Raw genomic sequence first — 17996 nt, forward strand, 5'->3', positions numbered from 1 at the left:
TAAATGGAGTGCACTGTATCCGTCTTGATCTGTCCTTGACAAATCTATAAGCTGAAAATTCCACCATATTTATATACCTCTTATTTTAAATTCAATTCAATATAATGTTCAACTTCTTTGAACAGTGAAGGTCCGTCTAGGCTGAGAAACACTGAGATCCCATGGAAAGAATACAGAGAGACAAAGGGAGTGAGAAATAGATCAGGCTGACCAGGAGCAAACGAGGAGACTTCTTTTTCAACTGTAGCAGAGAGGGCTCATTTCACGCCGGATTTCCAGTTTTCCAACAAAGGTCTTTCTCGAGACAACATTTTTACATCTGCTTGTACCAACGTTATTTATCCTTTGAAGGTCTAACATATGTCACATAAAGACTCCTGAAGCAGGCTTTATGCCGAAACACAGTGCTGTGTCGAGTCTTTACCAATAAACGCTTTATTACTACTACTACTACTACTAATAGCATTTATATAGTGCTACACGACGCACGCAGCACTGAACACTTGACATAGAGAGACAGTCCCTGCTCAAAGAGCTTACAATCTAGGTAAAACAGACAGACAAGACATTACAGGCAAGGGAATTACAGGGTAGAGAGGAACAGGGAGGAGGAGAGCAAATGAGTAGCAGTTAGGAGCCAAAGGCAGTAGTGAAAAGGTGAGCTTTCAGCATAGATTTAAAAACAGGTAAAGAAGGAGCTAGATGTATGGGTTCGGGAAGACAGTTCCAGGCATAAGGTGCCGCAAGACAAAAGGAACAAAGTCTGGAGTTAGCGGTGGAGGAGAAGGGGGACAACAAGAGAGATTTGTTCAGAGAGCAGAGGTCACAGGGAGGAATGTAGGGAGAGATGAGAGAGGAGAGGTAGTGAGGGGTCATAGAGTGGATGCATTTAAAGGTCAGCAAGAAGAGTTTGAACTGTATACGGAAGCGGACAGGGAGCCAATGAAGTGACTTGAGGAGTGGGCTAGTGTGGGCATAACGATTCTGGAGGAAAATAAGTTGAGCTGCAGCATTCTGGACAGATTGGAGAGGAGAAAGATGATTGAGGGAAAGACCAGTGAGAAGTAAATTGCAATACTCTAGGCGAGAAGTAATAAGGGTGTGAATAAGAGTTTTGGTGGCGTGTTCAGAAAGGAAGGGGCGAATTTTGCTAATGTTGAAGATAAAAAGCGACAGGTTTTGGCGATTTGTTGAATAAGAGCAGCGAAGGAGAGAGAGGAGTTGAAGATGACACCAAGGTTACGAGCTGAGGAGACAGGGAGGATATGAGAGCCATTAACACAGATAGAGAATGGGGGAAGAGGGTAGGAGGGTTTAGGGGGGGGGAAATGAGAAGTTCAGTTTTAGCCATATTTAATTTGAGATGGCGTTGAGACATCCAGGCAGCAATGTCAGACAAGCAGGCAGAGATTTTGTCCTGGATTAAGGTTGAGATTTAAGGGGTGGAGATGTAAATCTGAGAGTCATCAGCATAAAGATGGTAATGAAAACCATCGGATGAGATCAGGGCACCAAGGGAGGAGGTATAGATGGAGAAAAGGAGTGGTCCAAGGACAGAACCCTGAGGCACACCTACTGAAAGTGGGAGGGAAGTTGAAGAGGATCCACCAGAGTGAACACTGAAAGTACGGAGTGAGTGGTAGGAAGAAAACCAGGAAAGAACAGGGCCTTGGAATCCAAGCGAGGACAGCATATCGAGGAGTAGGGTGTGGTCAACAGTGTCGAAAGCAGCAGATAGGTCAAGAAGGATGAGGATGGAATAGAGATCTTTGGATTTAGCCAGAAGCAGATCATTAGAGACTTTAGTAAGTGCAGTTTCAGTAGAGTGAAGAGGGCGAAATCCGGATGATGGTAATCATTTGAAGTCTCCTTGTTTGTTCCTGGTCAATTTCCCACTCCCTTTGTCTCCAAGTTTTTTTTTTAGAACATCATAACTATTGGAAGAAAAAGACCTCAAATGTCTCGGCTTGGCAGCTAGTATAATATCTTAGTGCCAGCTTTTACTGGATTCCAGTCTTCTCATCGGTCTAAAAAAAACCTCCAAGTAGTAAATTTGCACTCTAACTTCTCCAAGTATCTTCAAACTTTGTAATTCAAGTGCTCATATAATATTGATTTGCCAATTCTTCATAAACTATTGCAATTTTAAGCAGTGAGGCACTTAGCTTAATTCTTGTGCCCAACGGGGATCTCTGTTTCACTATTTGATCAAACTTCATCAGGGGACTAAGTGCTCAAATCATTTCACCTAGAAAATATATAGCAACCTTTTAGTGCCTTCGATATACATTTCCAATAATAATCACATTTACTGTGCTGTAGTCCATACCAAACTTCAAACATGGCACTTGCTGGCTACAGGACGCCGACCTTTTCCTTAACCGGAAGCGGAGCTGAACCCTTTAAATAGCTTTTGACTTTCTGTCTTATCATGTTTAAATGTATTGCTCGATGAGCATTAGCCAAAAGGCAAAAGATATCATCCACAAAGTCCAAAGAGTACTGTTGATTTCAATCAACCAGAAGAGATCAGATAAAAGCTGTCCATTCAATTTGTGAATTTTGATCTGTCCTTTCAATTTCAGGGCACAGACCATAAAAGTCTGCCTGGCACTGTTCTTGTACTAAACTTTCTGAAGTTAACATCGAAGCCCCTTAACAGTTACACTCCAGCCCATCCCTATCTATTCAGTCATAATCAGGGCACAGACCGTAGAAGTCTGCCCAGCACTGGCTTTCCTTCCCAGTTACCAGTGTTGCCGCCCAATCTCCATTAAGATTCCATAGATCCATTCCTTCTAAATAGGATTCCTTTGTGCTTATCCCATGCATTTTTGAATTCCTTTACCATTTTTATCTCCACCACCTCCCGCGGGAGAGCATTCCAAGCATCTACCACCCTCTCCTTGAAAAAATACTTCCTGACATTATTCCTAAGTCTGCCTCCTTCAACCTCAATTCATGTCCTCTTCTACCGCCTTCTCGTCTTCCTTTCCCTGCTAGTGACCCACTTACTCGATTGCTACTTATTGGCTAGACCAATTGCCTTGACAGGTCTGCATCATCCTTCTGCCTCTCTTCCCCACCCCTCAACCATCCAGCATTGTCTCATCTCTCCCCCTTCTCCCAAATATGACCACCCTATTTGTCTCCCTTTTCTCTCCCCCTTCCCCCAAATATCAACACCCTGTCAATTTCCCTTTTCTCTCCCCCCTTCTCCCAAATATCACCACCCTATCTGTCTCCCTTTTCTCTCCCCCTTCTCCCAAATATCACCACCCTGTCAATCTCACTTTTCTCTCCCCCTTCTCCCAAATATCACCACCCTGTCAGTCTCCCTTTTCTCTCCCCCCTTCTCCCAAATATCAACACCCTATCTGTCTCTCTTTTCTCTCACCCTCCTACTTACTCACTTATTGGTCAACTGGACTGCAGCTTCCTGAGGTCAGCACAGCAGCAACAGCAACTGAAAACAGAAGGCAAGTATAGGGACATTGCCCTGTATGTGCCATTGATGGTCCCAGAAACAGCAAGTTACTTCAGAGCTGATGTAACTTCCTGTAGCTGTGGTGCACACAGCAGTAGTTTGCTTACAAATTCATAAAGCAACTCATTAACTTTCCTGAATGAAACAAACCAAAGTATCAGCTCAATTTAAACTTCCTGGAAACAAAGGTGAATTCCTCTAACTGAACCCAAGCCAAAAAGAGAATAAAATAAACAGCCATACAACCTTTACTGGCAAACAAGACATAGTAACATAGTAACATAGAAGATGAAGACACTCATTGTGAGAGGACTTTTTTGGATCCACTGTGTGTTTTGCCTTTCATTGGTTTTCCTGTGGAGAGTTCACCTTCTGTGGGTGTTTGCTTCGGCAGAAAAAGACCTGCATGGTCCATCCAGTCTGCCCAAGATAAACTTATGTGTATACCTTACCTTGATTTGTACCTGTCTTTCTCAGGGCACAGACCATATAAGTCTGCCCAGCAGTTTTTCCCGCCTCCCAACCACCTGTCCCGCCTCCCATCACCGGCTCTGGCACAGACCATATAAGTCTGCCCTTCCCTATTCTCGCCTCCAAACCACCAACCCCTCTTCCCCCCACCTGCTCCGCCACCCAATTTTAGCTAAGCTTCTGAGGATCCATTCCTTCTGCACAGGATTCCTTTATGCATATCCCACGCATGTTTGAATTCCGTTACCGTTTTCATCTCCACCACCTCCCGCGGGAGGGCATTCCAAGCATCCACCACCCTCTCCGTGAAAAAATACTTCCTGACATCTTTCCTGAGTCTGACCCCCTTCAATCTCATTTCATGTCCTCTCGTTCTACCATTTTCCCATCTCCGGAAAAGATTCGTTTGCGGATTAATACCTTTCAAATATTTAAACGTCTGTATCATATCACCCCTGTTCCTCCTTTCCTCCAGGGTATACATGTTCAGGTCAGCAAGTCTCTCTTCATACGTCTTGGAACGCAAATCCCATACCATTCTCGTAGCTTTTCTTTGCACTGCTTCCATTTTTTTGACATCCTTCGCAAGGTACGGCCTCCAAAACTGAACACAATACTCCAGGTGGGGCCTCACCAATGTCTTATACAGGGGCATTAAAACCTGCTTTCTTCTGCTGGTCACACCTCTCCCTATACAGCCTAGCAATCTTCTCGCTACGGCCACCGCCTTGTCGCACTGTTGGAATAGCTTTAATCAATTTTAAGAAATTCACCCCTTTCAGTTCATACCTAAGGTCCCTACTCCAAGCTTCCCTAAGAGGACCATACTTTCATGGAGGGAGAAGAGAAACCAAAGCTCTATGCAAACCTGATACAGAAATCTGTCCAAAAGCATCACCTTGTTAAAAATTTAGAAGTTTCTGTCCTAGCTTTGTTTGTACAGCCTCTTTATTTAAGCTAGTATAATAGCTGCCGATAAGCAAAGTAATGGTCGATATTGTATATCTGGATTTTCAAAGGCGTTTGAAAAAGTACCCCATGAAAGACTCCAGAGGAAACTGAAAAGTCATGGGATAGGAGGTAGTGTCCTATTGTGGATTAAAAACTGGTTAAAAGATAGAAAGCAGAGAGTAGGGTTAAATGGCCAGTATTCTCAATGGAGAAAGGTAGTTAGTGAGGTTCCCCAGGGGTCTGTGCTGGGATTGCTGCTTTTTAACATATTTATAAGTGATCTAGAGATGGGAGTAACTAGTGAGGTAATTAAATTTGCTGATGACACAAAGTTATTCAAAGTTGTTAAATTGCAAGAGGATTGTGAAAAATTAGAAGAGGACATTATGAGACTGGGCATCCAAATGGCAAATGATGTTTAATGTGAGCAAGTACAAAGTGATGCATGTGGGAAAGAGGAACCCGAACTATAGCTACAGTATGTAATGCAAGGTTCCACGTTAGAAGTCACTGACCAGGAAGGGATCTAGGTGTCATTGATGATACATTGAAACCCTCTGCTCAGTGTGCGGTGGCAGATAAGAAAGCAAATAAAATTATTATTAGGAAAGGAACGGAAAACAAAAATGAGGACATTATAATGCTTTTGTATCGCTCCATGGTGCGACCACACCTCGAATATTGTGTGCAGTTCTGGTCACTGCATCTCAAAAAAGATATGGTGGAATTAGAAAAAGTACAGAGAAGGGCAACGAAAATTATAAAGGGGATGTGATGACTTCCCTATGAGAAAAGGCTAAAGCAGCCAGGGCTCTTCAGCTTGGAGAAAAGATGGCTGAGGGGAGATATGACAGATATAAAATCTATAAAATAATGAGTGGAAAGAAACGGGTAGACTCGAATTGATTGTTCTCACTTTCCAAAAAAACTAGGACTAAGGGGCACGCAATGAAGCTACAAAGTAGTACATTTAAAATGAATCTGAGAAAGTATTTCTTCATTCAATGTGTAATTAGACTTTGGAATTCATTGCCAGAGAATGTAGTAAAAGCAGTTAGTTTAGCGGGGTCTAAAAAAAGGTTTGGCTAGATACCTAAAAGAGAAGTCTATAAGCCATTATTAAAATGGACATGGGGACAATCCACTGCTTATTTCCAGGATAAGCAGCATAAAATGTATTGTACTGTTTTGGGATCTTGCCAGATACTTGACTGTCCAGTGGATCCAGCTTCTTCCTATTTTCTCCATCCATGTGCAGTTTTTCTCCTCTCTTCCTTTTCTCTCATCTCCTTCCTCTCTCTTCCCTCCATGTCCAGCATTTCTCCTTTCTCCCCTCCATTCATGTTCACCTCCCTTCCTCTCTCTTCCCTCCCCTCCATCCAGCATTTCTTTCTCTCCCTTCCCCTCCATCCATGTGCATTCCTTCCTGTCTTCCCTCCCCTCCATCTATGTCCTGAAACTCTCCTCTCTCCCCTGCCCCCCCTCCATCCATCTATGTCCAGCGATCTCTCCCCATGCCCTCCCCTCCATCCATCCATGTCCAGCAATCTCTTCTCTCCCCATGCCCTCCCCTCCATCCATCCATGTCCAGCAATCTCTTCTCTCCCCATGCCCACCCCTCCATCCATCCATGTCCAGCAATCTCTTCTCACCCCCTGCCCTCCCCTCCATCCATGTCCAGCGATCTCTTCTCTCCCCATGCCCTCCGCTGCATCCATCCATGGCCAGCAATTCTCCTCTCTCCCCTGCCCTCCTCTCCATCTATCCATGGCCAGCAATTCTCCTCTCTCCCCTGCCTCCCCTCCTCTCCAGTGATCTGTTCTCTCCCCATGCCCTCCTCTCCATGTCCAGCGATCTGTTCTCTCCCCCTGCCCTCCCCTCCTCCCCAGCGATCTCTTCTCTTCTCTCCCCCCTGCCCTCCCCTCCATGTCCAGCGATTCTCCCTGCCCTCCCTCAGCTCCCTGACAAACCTCCTCTCCATTCCTTCCTGCCCCCCCCCAAGCATTTAACCCTTTTACTGTCCATGGCAGCGACATCAGTAAAGAAGGCACAGCAGGCTCGCCTCCAGCTTCTCCCTTCCCTCTTCAAACAGTGTCCCGCCCTCGTGGAAACAGGAAATGCATCATTGGAGAAGGCAGGACACTGTGTGAAGAGGGAAGGGAGAAGCTGGAGCAGGAGGCGAGCCTGCAGTGCCTTCTTCCTCACTGATGTCGCTGCCATGGAAGGTAAAACATGCGCGGGGGTGAATGGAGCTGAATCGGGCAGTCGGGGGGGGGGGAGGAATGGAGCTGAGTCAGGCTGCCGGTCGGGGAGCTGAGTTGGGAAGGAAGGAGCCCTGTGCTTGTGGGGGCAGCAGGGGAAGGTCACGGTTGGGCTCCCCAAGCCTCTTATACGGGGCGCCTATGACTGCCGGGTTGCGCCGCCCCTGGCTGAGCCGGCTTGCCTGCCAGAACAACCGGCTCGCAAGAGCTTTAAAAATTTAACAACCGGCTCTTGCGAGCCGGCTCCAGCACACCACTGTTTATATGTATACCTGAATTTGATTTGTCCTTGCCATTCTCAGGGTACAGATCGTAGAAGTCTGCCCAGCTCTCTTGTACTAAGTTCTGAAGCTAACGTCAAAGCCCCTTAAAATTTACACTCCAGTCCATCCCTATCTATTCAGTCACAATCAGGGAACAGACCGTAGAAGTCTGCCCAGCTCCCATATTGTTTCCCAATTACCGGCATCGACACCCAATCTTCGCTAAGATTCCACAGAACCATTCCTTCTAAACAGGATTCCTTTGTGTTTATCCCACACACATTTGAATTCCATTACCATTTTCATCTCCACCACCTCCCGCAGGAGGGTACTCCACATATCCATCACCCTCTCCGTGAAAAAATACTTCCTGACAATTGTCCTGAGTATGCCCCCCTTCAACCTGAATTCATGTCCTCTACCGCCTTCCTGTCTCCGAAAAAGGTTCATTTGTGGATTAATACCTTTCGAATATTTGAACGTCTGTATCATGTCACCCCTGTTTCTCCTTTCCTCCAAGGTATACATGTTCAGGTCAGCAAGTCTCTCCTTGTATGGTTTGCAACGCAAATCCCATACCATTTTTGTAGCTTTTGTTTTCACCGTTTCCAGTCTTAAGATACAGTCTCCAAAACTGAACACAATACTTCAAGTGGGGCCTCACCAACGACTTGTAGAAGGGCATCAACCGGATAAGTTATAAAGTACAGGCCTACCCACAGACTTCAGCCACAAACATTTCTACCAGCTTCTGAGAAGGTATATAAATATATGATGTCATATTATACCCACAATTCTAGCAGCTTTCATTCTGCTGTTTTATAAAGACATGTGGAGGGGCATTTTTGATAGTGTGTCTAAGTCGGACTTTGGATATTTTGCACTAAATGTACCAAATCCGATTAGGAAATATACCCATTTAAAAAAAAAAAAGCAAAACTTTTTTTCCAAAAATACCATTACGAACAAGGCTTTGTGATCTTTTGAGGCCATTTTTAAAAAAAGAACTGCACAAGTTAAAAACACACAAAATCAACCCGTTGAGGTGTAGGAGGGACCAGCATTTTTAGCAGACTGGTCCCCCATACACCCTAGGAGAGCAGTGGGGCACCCTAGGGGGCACTGCTGTGGACTTCATATAAATGCTCCTAGGTACATACCTCACCATTGCTCCCTTTTCTTGTCTGCTGAGTCCTCCAAAACCCACTATCCCCAACTGCACACCACAACAATAGCCCTTATGGGTGAAGGGGGCACCCATATGTGGGTACAGTAGGGTTTGGGTGAGTTTTGAAGGGCTCACAGTTTCCACCATAATTGTAACAGGTAGGGGGAGGTATGGGCCTGGGTCCACTTGTCTACAGTATACTGCACCCACCACTAGACTACTACAGGGACCTACATGATGCTTAATGGACCTGTCTATCACATATCAGGCTGTCATAGAGGTTGGTACTATTTTTATTCACATTTGTGAGGGGGTCAGTGACCACTGAGGGAGTAAGGGGGGAGTCATCTGGTCATTTATGGCACTTTTTTGTGTCTTATTCCTTAGAAAACAGGTCTAGACCAAAACATTGAAGATGTTGCCCTAGATGTTTTGGTTATGCTCCATTATGGCAGAAAAACATCTTAAGTGTTAGACATGCCCTAATCCTGCCTTCAAAAAGCCCACAGCACACCTGTTACAAAACACCTAGCCACCCACCTGGGGTTACCCTGTGGCCAATAAGTGGGTCTATCCCCAGCACAGTTCAGGTCCACCTGCACCTGCCGCTTGTGCTCTACACTAGCACCCTCCTCCCACTGTCTGGGTCACAACCACCTCTGGGTAAGTCTCCCGCTCTCAAATTATCCCCAGTGATTTCTAGGCTACTGGGGCCACACTCCCAGTAGTCCCACAGTTCCCAGAAAGCACTCAAAGACCTAACACACAAACCACCATGATTCTTTATCAGTTCAGACAGCAGAGTCAACAAACTGAAAATTTATTGTCTTAAAAATTGAACAGTGAAACATAAAAAGTGCAATCAGCAAACAATAACAGGTAGTTTTTTTTGTTCCAATATTTTTATTGTGTTTTGTAGTCAATAACAAATGGCTAAAATAAAAGTAAATAACCAGTATAACAGATTAACAATAACAAAGCATCAGCATACATGTTCAGACTAAGATTATACAAGAATTATTGCTATAACAAGTCATGATCATACATAAATTCAACTCTAAGAGAGGTTATTATGTAGTTGATCTAGTAAAGAAGTCCATATTTTATTGTATTTAACAAGTGAGTTATGTTTTTCAGCCGCAGCATATTCATATTTAGCTAATATACACACAGAATTCCACCAAGTTAAATACGTTACTTTGGTAAGGTCTTTCCAACAAAAGAAAAGGGTTCTTAAGGCTTGATGTATCATTATGTCTAATAATTGTGCTTGATATTTGTCTAGTGGTGATTGTATCATTAGGGATCCAAATATGACTTTGTTATATGTTAAAATATCTTGAATATTCAAGGTAGATGATATTGTGTTCCATACAGAGTTCCAATAATCTTGAACAAATGAACAAGAATAAATAATATGTTTGAGATTTCCAACATCCTTTTCACATGTCCAACATTTATTCATATTATTTTTGTTTTTTGTCGTATTCATTTTGGCAAGTTTAGCTGGAGTCCATAGGGCCCTGTGTGCTAGGTAGAACATGGATTGTGAAATGGACGTTGATTTGGTGGTATGAGTAGTTTTGAACCAGAATTTTTCCCATTGTTGTTCATTTATTTGGGTGTTTAGATCATGTTCCCATGATTGCATGGTACTAGTTGGTGAGCTGAATTTAGCTAATTGAAGTATTTTGTACCATGTAGATGCAACTTTTTTGGAAGATATAAATGATTTGCAGAGTTTCCAGCAAGTGGGGAACTCAGTAGTTAATTTACTTATATCTAATGTATTAGTTACACAATGTTTGAGTTGGATCCATTTATAGTGTTGAGAATTTGTGAGGCCAAATTTTATACATAATTGGGAAAAGGGAAGCCAAGAGTGATCTTTTATGACATCATTAAGGGACCAAATGCCAGCTCTTTTCCAAGCAGTCCAATTAATACAAGAGTTGTTAATTTTGAACTTTGGATTATTCCAGATTGGGATGTATATGGTATATGTTAAGGGGTGTGTAAGAACTGAATCAAGTTCTTTGAAAACTGTTTTAAGAGTTTTAAACAAAACATTGGAAGAGATTTTAGTCTGTTGAGACCAAGGAAAGAAATGTGTTGGTGTATCTGGTTGCTTTAGTAGTTCAAGATGGGACCATGGTGAAGTGATGTGTTGTTCCTTATCATACATATAAGCTAAGTTTTGTTTTAAAAGCAAGGATATGTGGTATTCATAAAAACTAGGGAAATTGACACCACCTTTTAGTGAGCAAGCTTTCAATTTTTTAACAGAAATTCTAGGTGTTTTATTACTCCATAAAAATTGTATTAGTTTAGCTTCAATTTTCTTATATGTTGAAGGATTCAGTAATACAGGGAGCATACTAAGAATGTAATTAATTTTTGGCACTATCATCATCTTTATAGTTTCTAGTCTACCCCACCAGTTGAGCCTTAAAGGGGACCACTTTTGAGTTAATGTTTCAGTGATTTTAATTATATTATCAGAATTATATTTAATAGTATCTTCAATAGTGGGGCCAAAAAGAACTCCCAGGTACTTAATTTGATTTTCATTCCATTGAAAATTATATTGTTTAATAACATGTTTCAAATGTACACAGTTTATAGGCAGAAGTTCAGTTTTTGTGGTATTTAATTTATAACCAGATATTTCAGCAAATTTAGAGATTAAACACAGGATGTGAGGTATTGAGGAAGGAGAAGTAAATAATAGAACATCGTCCGCGTATGCTGCTAATTTAATATTTTGTTGACCAATTTTAGCACCGTGTATAAGGGGATGTTGACGAATAGCTGTTAGTAATGGTTCTAGAGCTAAATTAAATAATAATGGTGACAATGGGCAACCCTGTCTAGTGCCTCTTGTTGGAGTGAAAGGTTTAAAGATTACATCATTTATTTGAATACTAGTAAAAATGGCCCGTTTCTGACACAAATGAAACGGGCGCTAGCAAGGTTTTCCTCGGAGTGTGTGTGAGAGTGACTGTGTGAGAGAGAGTGAATATGCGAGTGTGTGTGTGTGACAGAGAGAGTGCGACTGGGTGCGAGTGTGTCTGTGAGAGAGAGACTGTGTGTGTGAGAATGAGAGTGTGTGCCATGGGCCCCCCTCCCTCCCTCCCTTCCTCCCAGTTCCAGAGTCCCCCCTCCCTCCCTCCGAGTTCCAGGGTCATCCCCCCTCCCGCCCTCTCTCCCTCCGAGTTCCAGGGTCGTCCGTCCCCTCCCTCTCTCCGAGCTCCAGGGTCATCCCCTCCCTCCCTCTCTCTGAGTTCCAGGGTCATTCCCTCCCTCCCTCTGAGTTCCTGGGTCATCCCCTCCCTCCCTCTGAGTTCCAGGGTCAACCCCTCCCTCCCTCCCTCCGAGTTCCAGGGTCATCCCCTCCCTCCGAGTTTCAGGGTCCCCCCTCCCTCCCTCTCTCTGAGTTTCAGGGTCCCCCTCCCTCCTGGTTCCAGGATCCCCCCTCCCTCCCAGTTCCAGGGTTGTCATCCCTCCCTTTCTCCCTCCCTCCCTGCCAGTTCCAGCACCCCTCCCTACGAATTTTAGAAGTCATCTTCACTTACGAAGTCGAGGTTATGGCAGCCGTCAGCAGCGGTAAAAGGCGTGCAGGCTCGGCCCTTTTCTCTCTCTCAGCTCTGGTCCTACCCTCATTTCCTGTTTCCACAAGGGCGGGACCAGAGCTGAGAGAGAGAAAAGGGCCGAGCCTGCTCGCCTTTTACCACTGCTGCCGGCCGCTGTAAACCCGACTTGGTAAGTGAAGATGACTTTTAAAATTTGGAGGGAGGGGGCCTGGAACTGGAAGGGAGGGAGGGAGGGACGACGACACCCCCATGCGTGTGACGTCGCATTCCGTTGCCTGGCAACTCTGCAGCGTTCCCTTCGAGTTATTGGTCACTGCTGTTTGTGACGAACCTGGAAGTACGTGATGTCAATTCAGGAGATGGATACAGCAGGAGCACGAATGCTTCAAGGCTTCACTTTCACGGAGTCAGCTTCAGAATGTTGGAGGTGCTTTTTATTATATAGGATATGTAGTTGGGGAAGTATACAAGACCTTTATTATATTAATTGATTCATCAGATAAACCATACCATTTCAGTACTTTGAACAGATATGGCCATTCCACACGATCAAAAGCTTTTTCAGCATCAAGTCCTATTGCAACCAAAGGATCTGCGGTTTCTTGACCATGTATTAATATATTAGAGAAAATTCTTGTGTTATCTGAAGAGGATCTCCCATTCATAAAACCAGTTTGATCTGGGTGAATGAGTTTGGGTAAAAAATGTTGTATTCTCTCTGTAAGAATTTTGGCAAATATTTTGGCATCTAAGTTTATTAAAGATAATGGCCTATTATTTTGCACTAAACTGAGATCCTTATTAGGTTTCAGTAATACTATAATATTGGCTTCAGTGAAAGAGCCCTTGATGTTACCAGTTTCTATCATGTAGTTGAAATAATCACATAAAATTGGGGATAATATGGATTTGAACGCTGCATAAAATTCAATCGGTAATCCGTCTGGTCCAGGTGCCTTTTTTATCGCCATGCTTTGAATAGCAAGATTAATCTCATTAACTGTGATCTTTTTTGAGAACATCTCATTATCTTCTTCTGAAACAGTGGGATGATCTAATTTTTCTAAGAAATCGTAATTTAATGACTCAGCATCAATGTCTGAGGTATATAAATCTTTGTAGAAAGATTGGAATCTATTTGCTATGTTTATATTATTTGTTAAGGGGACATTGTTCTCATCTTTGATTAAAGAGATGGTGTTTTTCCTCTTTACGGGCTTTCAAATAATTGGCTAGAAGATGTCCAGCTTTATTGCCTTCATAGTAATATAATGCATTGTTTTTGAAAATATCCTTGTTAGCTTTAGTTCCTAATAGAGTATTATATTTGAGTTTGGATGCTTTAAGTTTTTCTAGTGTAAATAAATTGCTAGTATCACTTATATGTGCTAGTTCTAAAGATTTTATTGTATTTTCTAATTCCAATATTTCTTTGTTTAATTCTTTATTTTTAGAGGCTATAAATGTTATTATTTTCCCTCTGATAAATGCCTTAAAAGCATCCCAAAAATTATACCAAGAGGTATGACTTGGCAAGTTAAAGCTAAGATATTCACGCATCGCATTAGAGATATTTTCTATAAAACTAGGATTAGTTAACAGTGTAGAATTAAATCTCCATCGAGGATTATATATTGATGCTTGGGTTATGTTGAGCTGTAGTGTAATATGTGCGTGATCAGATAATAAAATATTACCAATATCAGTTTTAAGGACGTCAGGAATCAAAGATGTCGATATTAAAAAGTAATCTATCCTGGAGTATGAATTATGGGGATTTGCATAAAAGGTATAATCCTGTTCTGTCATGTGTGTTGCTCTCCATATATCACAAAGTTTAAATTGTGTTATTAAATCAAGAAGATTTTGTGTTGTTTTGGGTGGTTTATAATTATATTTAGATTTTCTATCAATAGAGGAATTTAATATGAGATTAAAGTCACCCCCTATAATATAAGGTGTGTCACCTACAGCTGCTAACATATCTGCTAGAGACAGAAAAAATTCAGGTGAATCTAAAGTTGGTGCGTAAATATTAACTAACGATATTATTTTGTTGCATATTTTTATATTAATGTTAGTCCATCTGCCCATGTTATCATTTTTATGGGAGAGTATCACTAAATCCTTATGGTTTTTTTATTAAAGTCATGACACCATTTTTGTTCCCAATTGCTGATGAAAAGATAGGAGGAAGGAAATTTTTTTATGGAAATCTTATTAGCTTCAGTATCTGATAGGTGGGTTTCTTGTAGCATAATTATATCAGGGTTTAATTTGGTGATATAGTTCAGGATTTTTTTTTCTTAATAGGATTTTTTAGACTCTTTACATTAAAAGAGATTATTTTAATTACCATAGAAATTATTTATGTAATATTCTCGACGACTTAGTCTGATGTAAACTCCTTGAGTTGTAAAGAAAGAGCGAGCAATATTTGATAATTGTGAGATAAAATAGTCTGAACATGTAATGATGCTAATCTTGTGCAAAAATAACAAGAATATAAGCTCAAGTGTAATGAAAAAGGATGATAAGCACATATTAAGGTGAGAGAAAGAATGTTACACCTATGAGACTCCCACCATTTGAAAAAGAGCATATTAATATGTAAAATAGTAATATTGGCGGTAAATATGTCTTTTTATCATATCTGATATCAGAGATTGTAGATAGGTCTACAATCTAGCCTGCCCCAATTTGACTGCCCTACTCTGCTGTTAAGGATGAATTAGGCAGTAAAATACCATTTAGCTGATCAGTACTGTATTTGTGTCTTATTGATAAAGTGTCATTAGCTCTGTATGTGATCTTAACAGCAAGTCCTGTTAAACAAGAAGGCAAGTTGGTAAGAGATAACATCTAGCTCAGATGATTAGCAAACAATTCTAGTTCCATTCATATGGAGACAGAGCAGAAAAAGGATTGTTAAATAATAGTTTTGTACTTGCTGTTGCGTTGTAAATCATCTGAGTTAATCTCTATTAAAGTTCTTTCTCTGAGGCTTAATAGCAATGTAGAGAGTGCAATAGAAAGTTAAACCACGTCTTTGAAGTTGTAATTGTTTTTGACTCAATTAGCAAAATCTTATATTTTAACAATTCACAGATAAGTTTGCACGCTATGTCATTTACTCAGCACAGAGAGAGGGAAAACTCCATTACCCATGCTGTTAAATTTGGTGAGATCTGTGATTATAATAGCAATAGTGTGATTTTTAGATCTAATATGGCAGTGCGGAAAGAAAAAAAAAAGCCGCCTAATGGCTGACTGTATAACACCACAAGCACTGTCCTCAAAGTGTAATTAAACCGCAAAAATAACGTTCTAATATAACATTACCTAGATCACATCTGATCTTAGACGAATCCTAGGTTTGTTTTGTATTGCAAACATCTTAATAATACACAGTGTAGTCCCAGTTTTCCATATAACACATTGTTGAATTTGATAGGCGCTGCAGTGCTAGAAAACAGCTCATTAGAAAAGATTTATAATATTATAAGCATTGCTATCAGAGGAAAGTGATTTTGACATCATAACACTTGTTCCTAATAACATGTAATATTCTCTGGCATGAGCACAAGCGCATGTTATTCAGGTTTAATAAGCACTGTATCTGTGTTAATATTAATATGAGTATGCTACCCTAAGCAATAGCGCGGGAAGAAATACCAAAAAAAAAATTATGATCCAAATAACACCATAAACTCTGTTAACAGGGTTTAAGTGAAACATTAAAGATAGCATATTAATACAGCATTACCTTATTCTCATCTAATTAGAAACATAGCATGTGCTTGTTTAGTATTGTGATCATTTACTGTAAATAAAGCGTAGTACAGTCTCAGTTCTTCAGATATCATGGCGATAGGTTTAACAATCGCTGCTGTGCTAGAGAGCAGCGTGGTAGCAGAATGTCATACTATTATGTACACAGCAACCAGAAAATATGATTTTGGCAGCATAGAAAACTGTCCCTAATAGCGTGTATTCTTCACTGGCAAGGACATAAATACTAGACTATTCGGTTTTGGTGAGCGCTTTAGATGTGTTAATATTTGTATGAATTCATGCTTCTTCAAAGAATAGCGCGGGAAAAGAGAGAAGAGTGCCGCCATGTTGTGGACTGCATAGTCCTGCTTGCACTGCCATCTTAGATCGTTACATTAAAATAAACAATAAACCTGGCATTACAACTTTTAAGTTTATGATAAATACATTTGACTTACAAATATATCGTCACTGAGTTGTGATTATATTTAAATCTCTTTATTAAATTCAAATTTAAACAAAGATACATCTCTTTGATTTGATACATCCATTTCAAACATCTAAATGAAACATATAAAGAACATTATTACAAAAATGTTAACCTTGAGAAATGGAATTATAGTCCACAAATAAATGGGAGATTCAAGATGGTATATAAGCCAAAGGAAGTTAGCATAACAATAAGTAGGTTAAAGGAATACAAGCAGCGGTTCCTAAATCTTTTCGGGATTCACCATTTGGACTAAAGCCTGGTTCTTCTTCTTATCAAGGAAGGACCGCAATTGTTCAGGTTCAAAAAATATATATTTTTCCTCCTTGAATATCAACATGCATTTACACGGAAATCGTAGCTGGAAAACCGCCCCAATAGCAAGAGATTCCTGTTTCATGTCCAGGAATTTTTTTCGCCTCTGCTGCGTCCATCTTGCAATATCTGGAAATATAGAGACCTTGCTTCCTTTGAAATCCGGATGGATGTTTTTAAAATAAAGTCTCATTAAAGATTCTTTATCTTGTAAGAAAACAAATGTTACTATCAAGGTTGCTCTAGTCTCTGTATTATCCATTGATTGCTCCAATAGGTTAGTTAAGTCCAACTTCTCAGATGAATTAACTTTAGAAATATCCTGTTGTGGGGTAGTTTTTATTTCCAGATAATGAATTTTTTGTAGTGGGGGTAAAGATTGTTCTGGGTATTTAAATACCTCTTTCAAGAATTTTGCAAACATATCTTTGGGAGAGACAAATTTAGACTTTGGAAAATTTAACAATCTTACATTCAGGTTTCTTGATTGATTTTCAAGGTTCTCTAGTTTCCTATGGATTAATAATCGATCCCCTGAAGTTAAGGCTTGATGTTGAGAAATTTTTCCTATTTGTCCTTCCAAGTCAGTTTGCTTTCTCAACAGCCCTTCAGTCTGAGTTTTTAAAGAGTTTATCTGCGTTGCATTATTCAGGGAGACGGTAATAAATGAGGTACAAACCTTGTGGAGAGATTCCAGGGCCGTCCATATCGTCTCCAGTGAAACCTCTTGGGGCTTAACCAGGGGCTGCATCGCCAAAACACAAGAAGTAATTTCCTCTTGTGTAGTTGTTAATGGCGGTTCCTCCACGGTTTCCCCCACTGTTGTTCCGGGCATTCGCTGGGTTCCCTGAGCCAGCCCTAAGAGTGTATCAGGCATCGCGATTACCCCGGGAGCACACCACTCCTTCGATTCCGCTCTACCTTCGGCGGTCGGAACAGTGCTTCCGGGTACACACGGTGGCATCGGGGTCAATGGTCCCAGTGGGCTGAGTGAGAGATCGCTCTCCTGAGCGGGGCTCTTCCTTTACCCGCTAGTAGAAATGCCCGCAGTTGGAGTGGAAGCCAAAAATGCTGACAGAGACTGCTGCCCGGGCAAGGAAGGGATCTGCTTCGGAAGGGGTGGTCCCCTCGGCTTCCCTTTCCTTTTCGGCATGGTTCCAGTGGAAAAAGGTACATTGCAAAAGTAAACCTCGGGAGCGTCTTAGTCGCACATCCTGCTAGAT

The 17996-nt window shown here is 41.4% G+C and overlaps 1 protein-coding gene across 1 annotated transcript in view; it reads right to left on the reverse strand.

Annotated features, from left to right (window-relative positions):
- The window catches only part of LOC115464539 (vomeronasal type-2 receptor 116-like), a 74612-nt gene extending 56962 nt beyond the window's left edge, over positions 1-17650 (reverse strand). The window contains exon 1 of the mRNA XM_030194905.1: positions 17246-17650. Coding sequence (XP_030050765.1) covers positions 17246-17650 — 405 coding nt within the window. The remainder of the gene's footprint in view (positions 1-17245) is intronic.
- Between the last annotated feature and the right edge of the window lie 346 nt (positions 17651-17996).

Source organism: Microcaecilia unicolor, chromosome 3, assembly GCF_901765095.1.
Source record: "Microcaecilia unicolor chromosome 3, aMicUni1.1, whole genome shotgun sequence".
In the NCBI taxonomy this organism is placed as follows: Eukaryota; Metazoa; Chordata; class Amphibia; order Gymnophiona; family Siphonopidae; genus Microcaecilia; species Microcaecilia unicolor.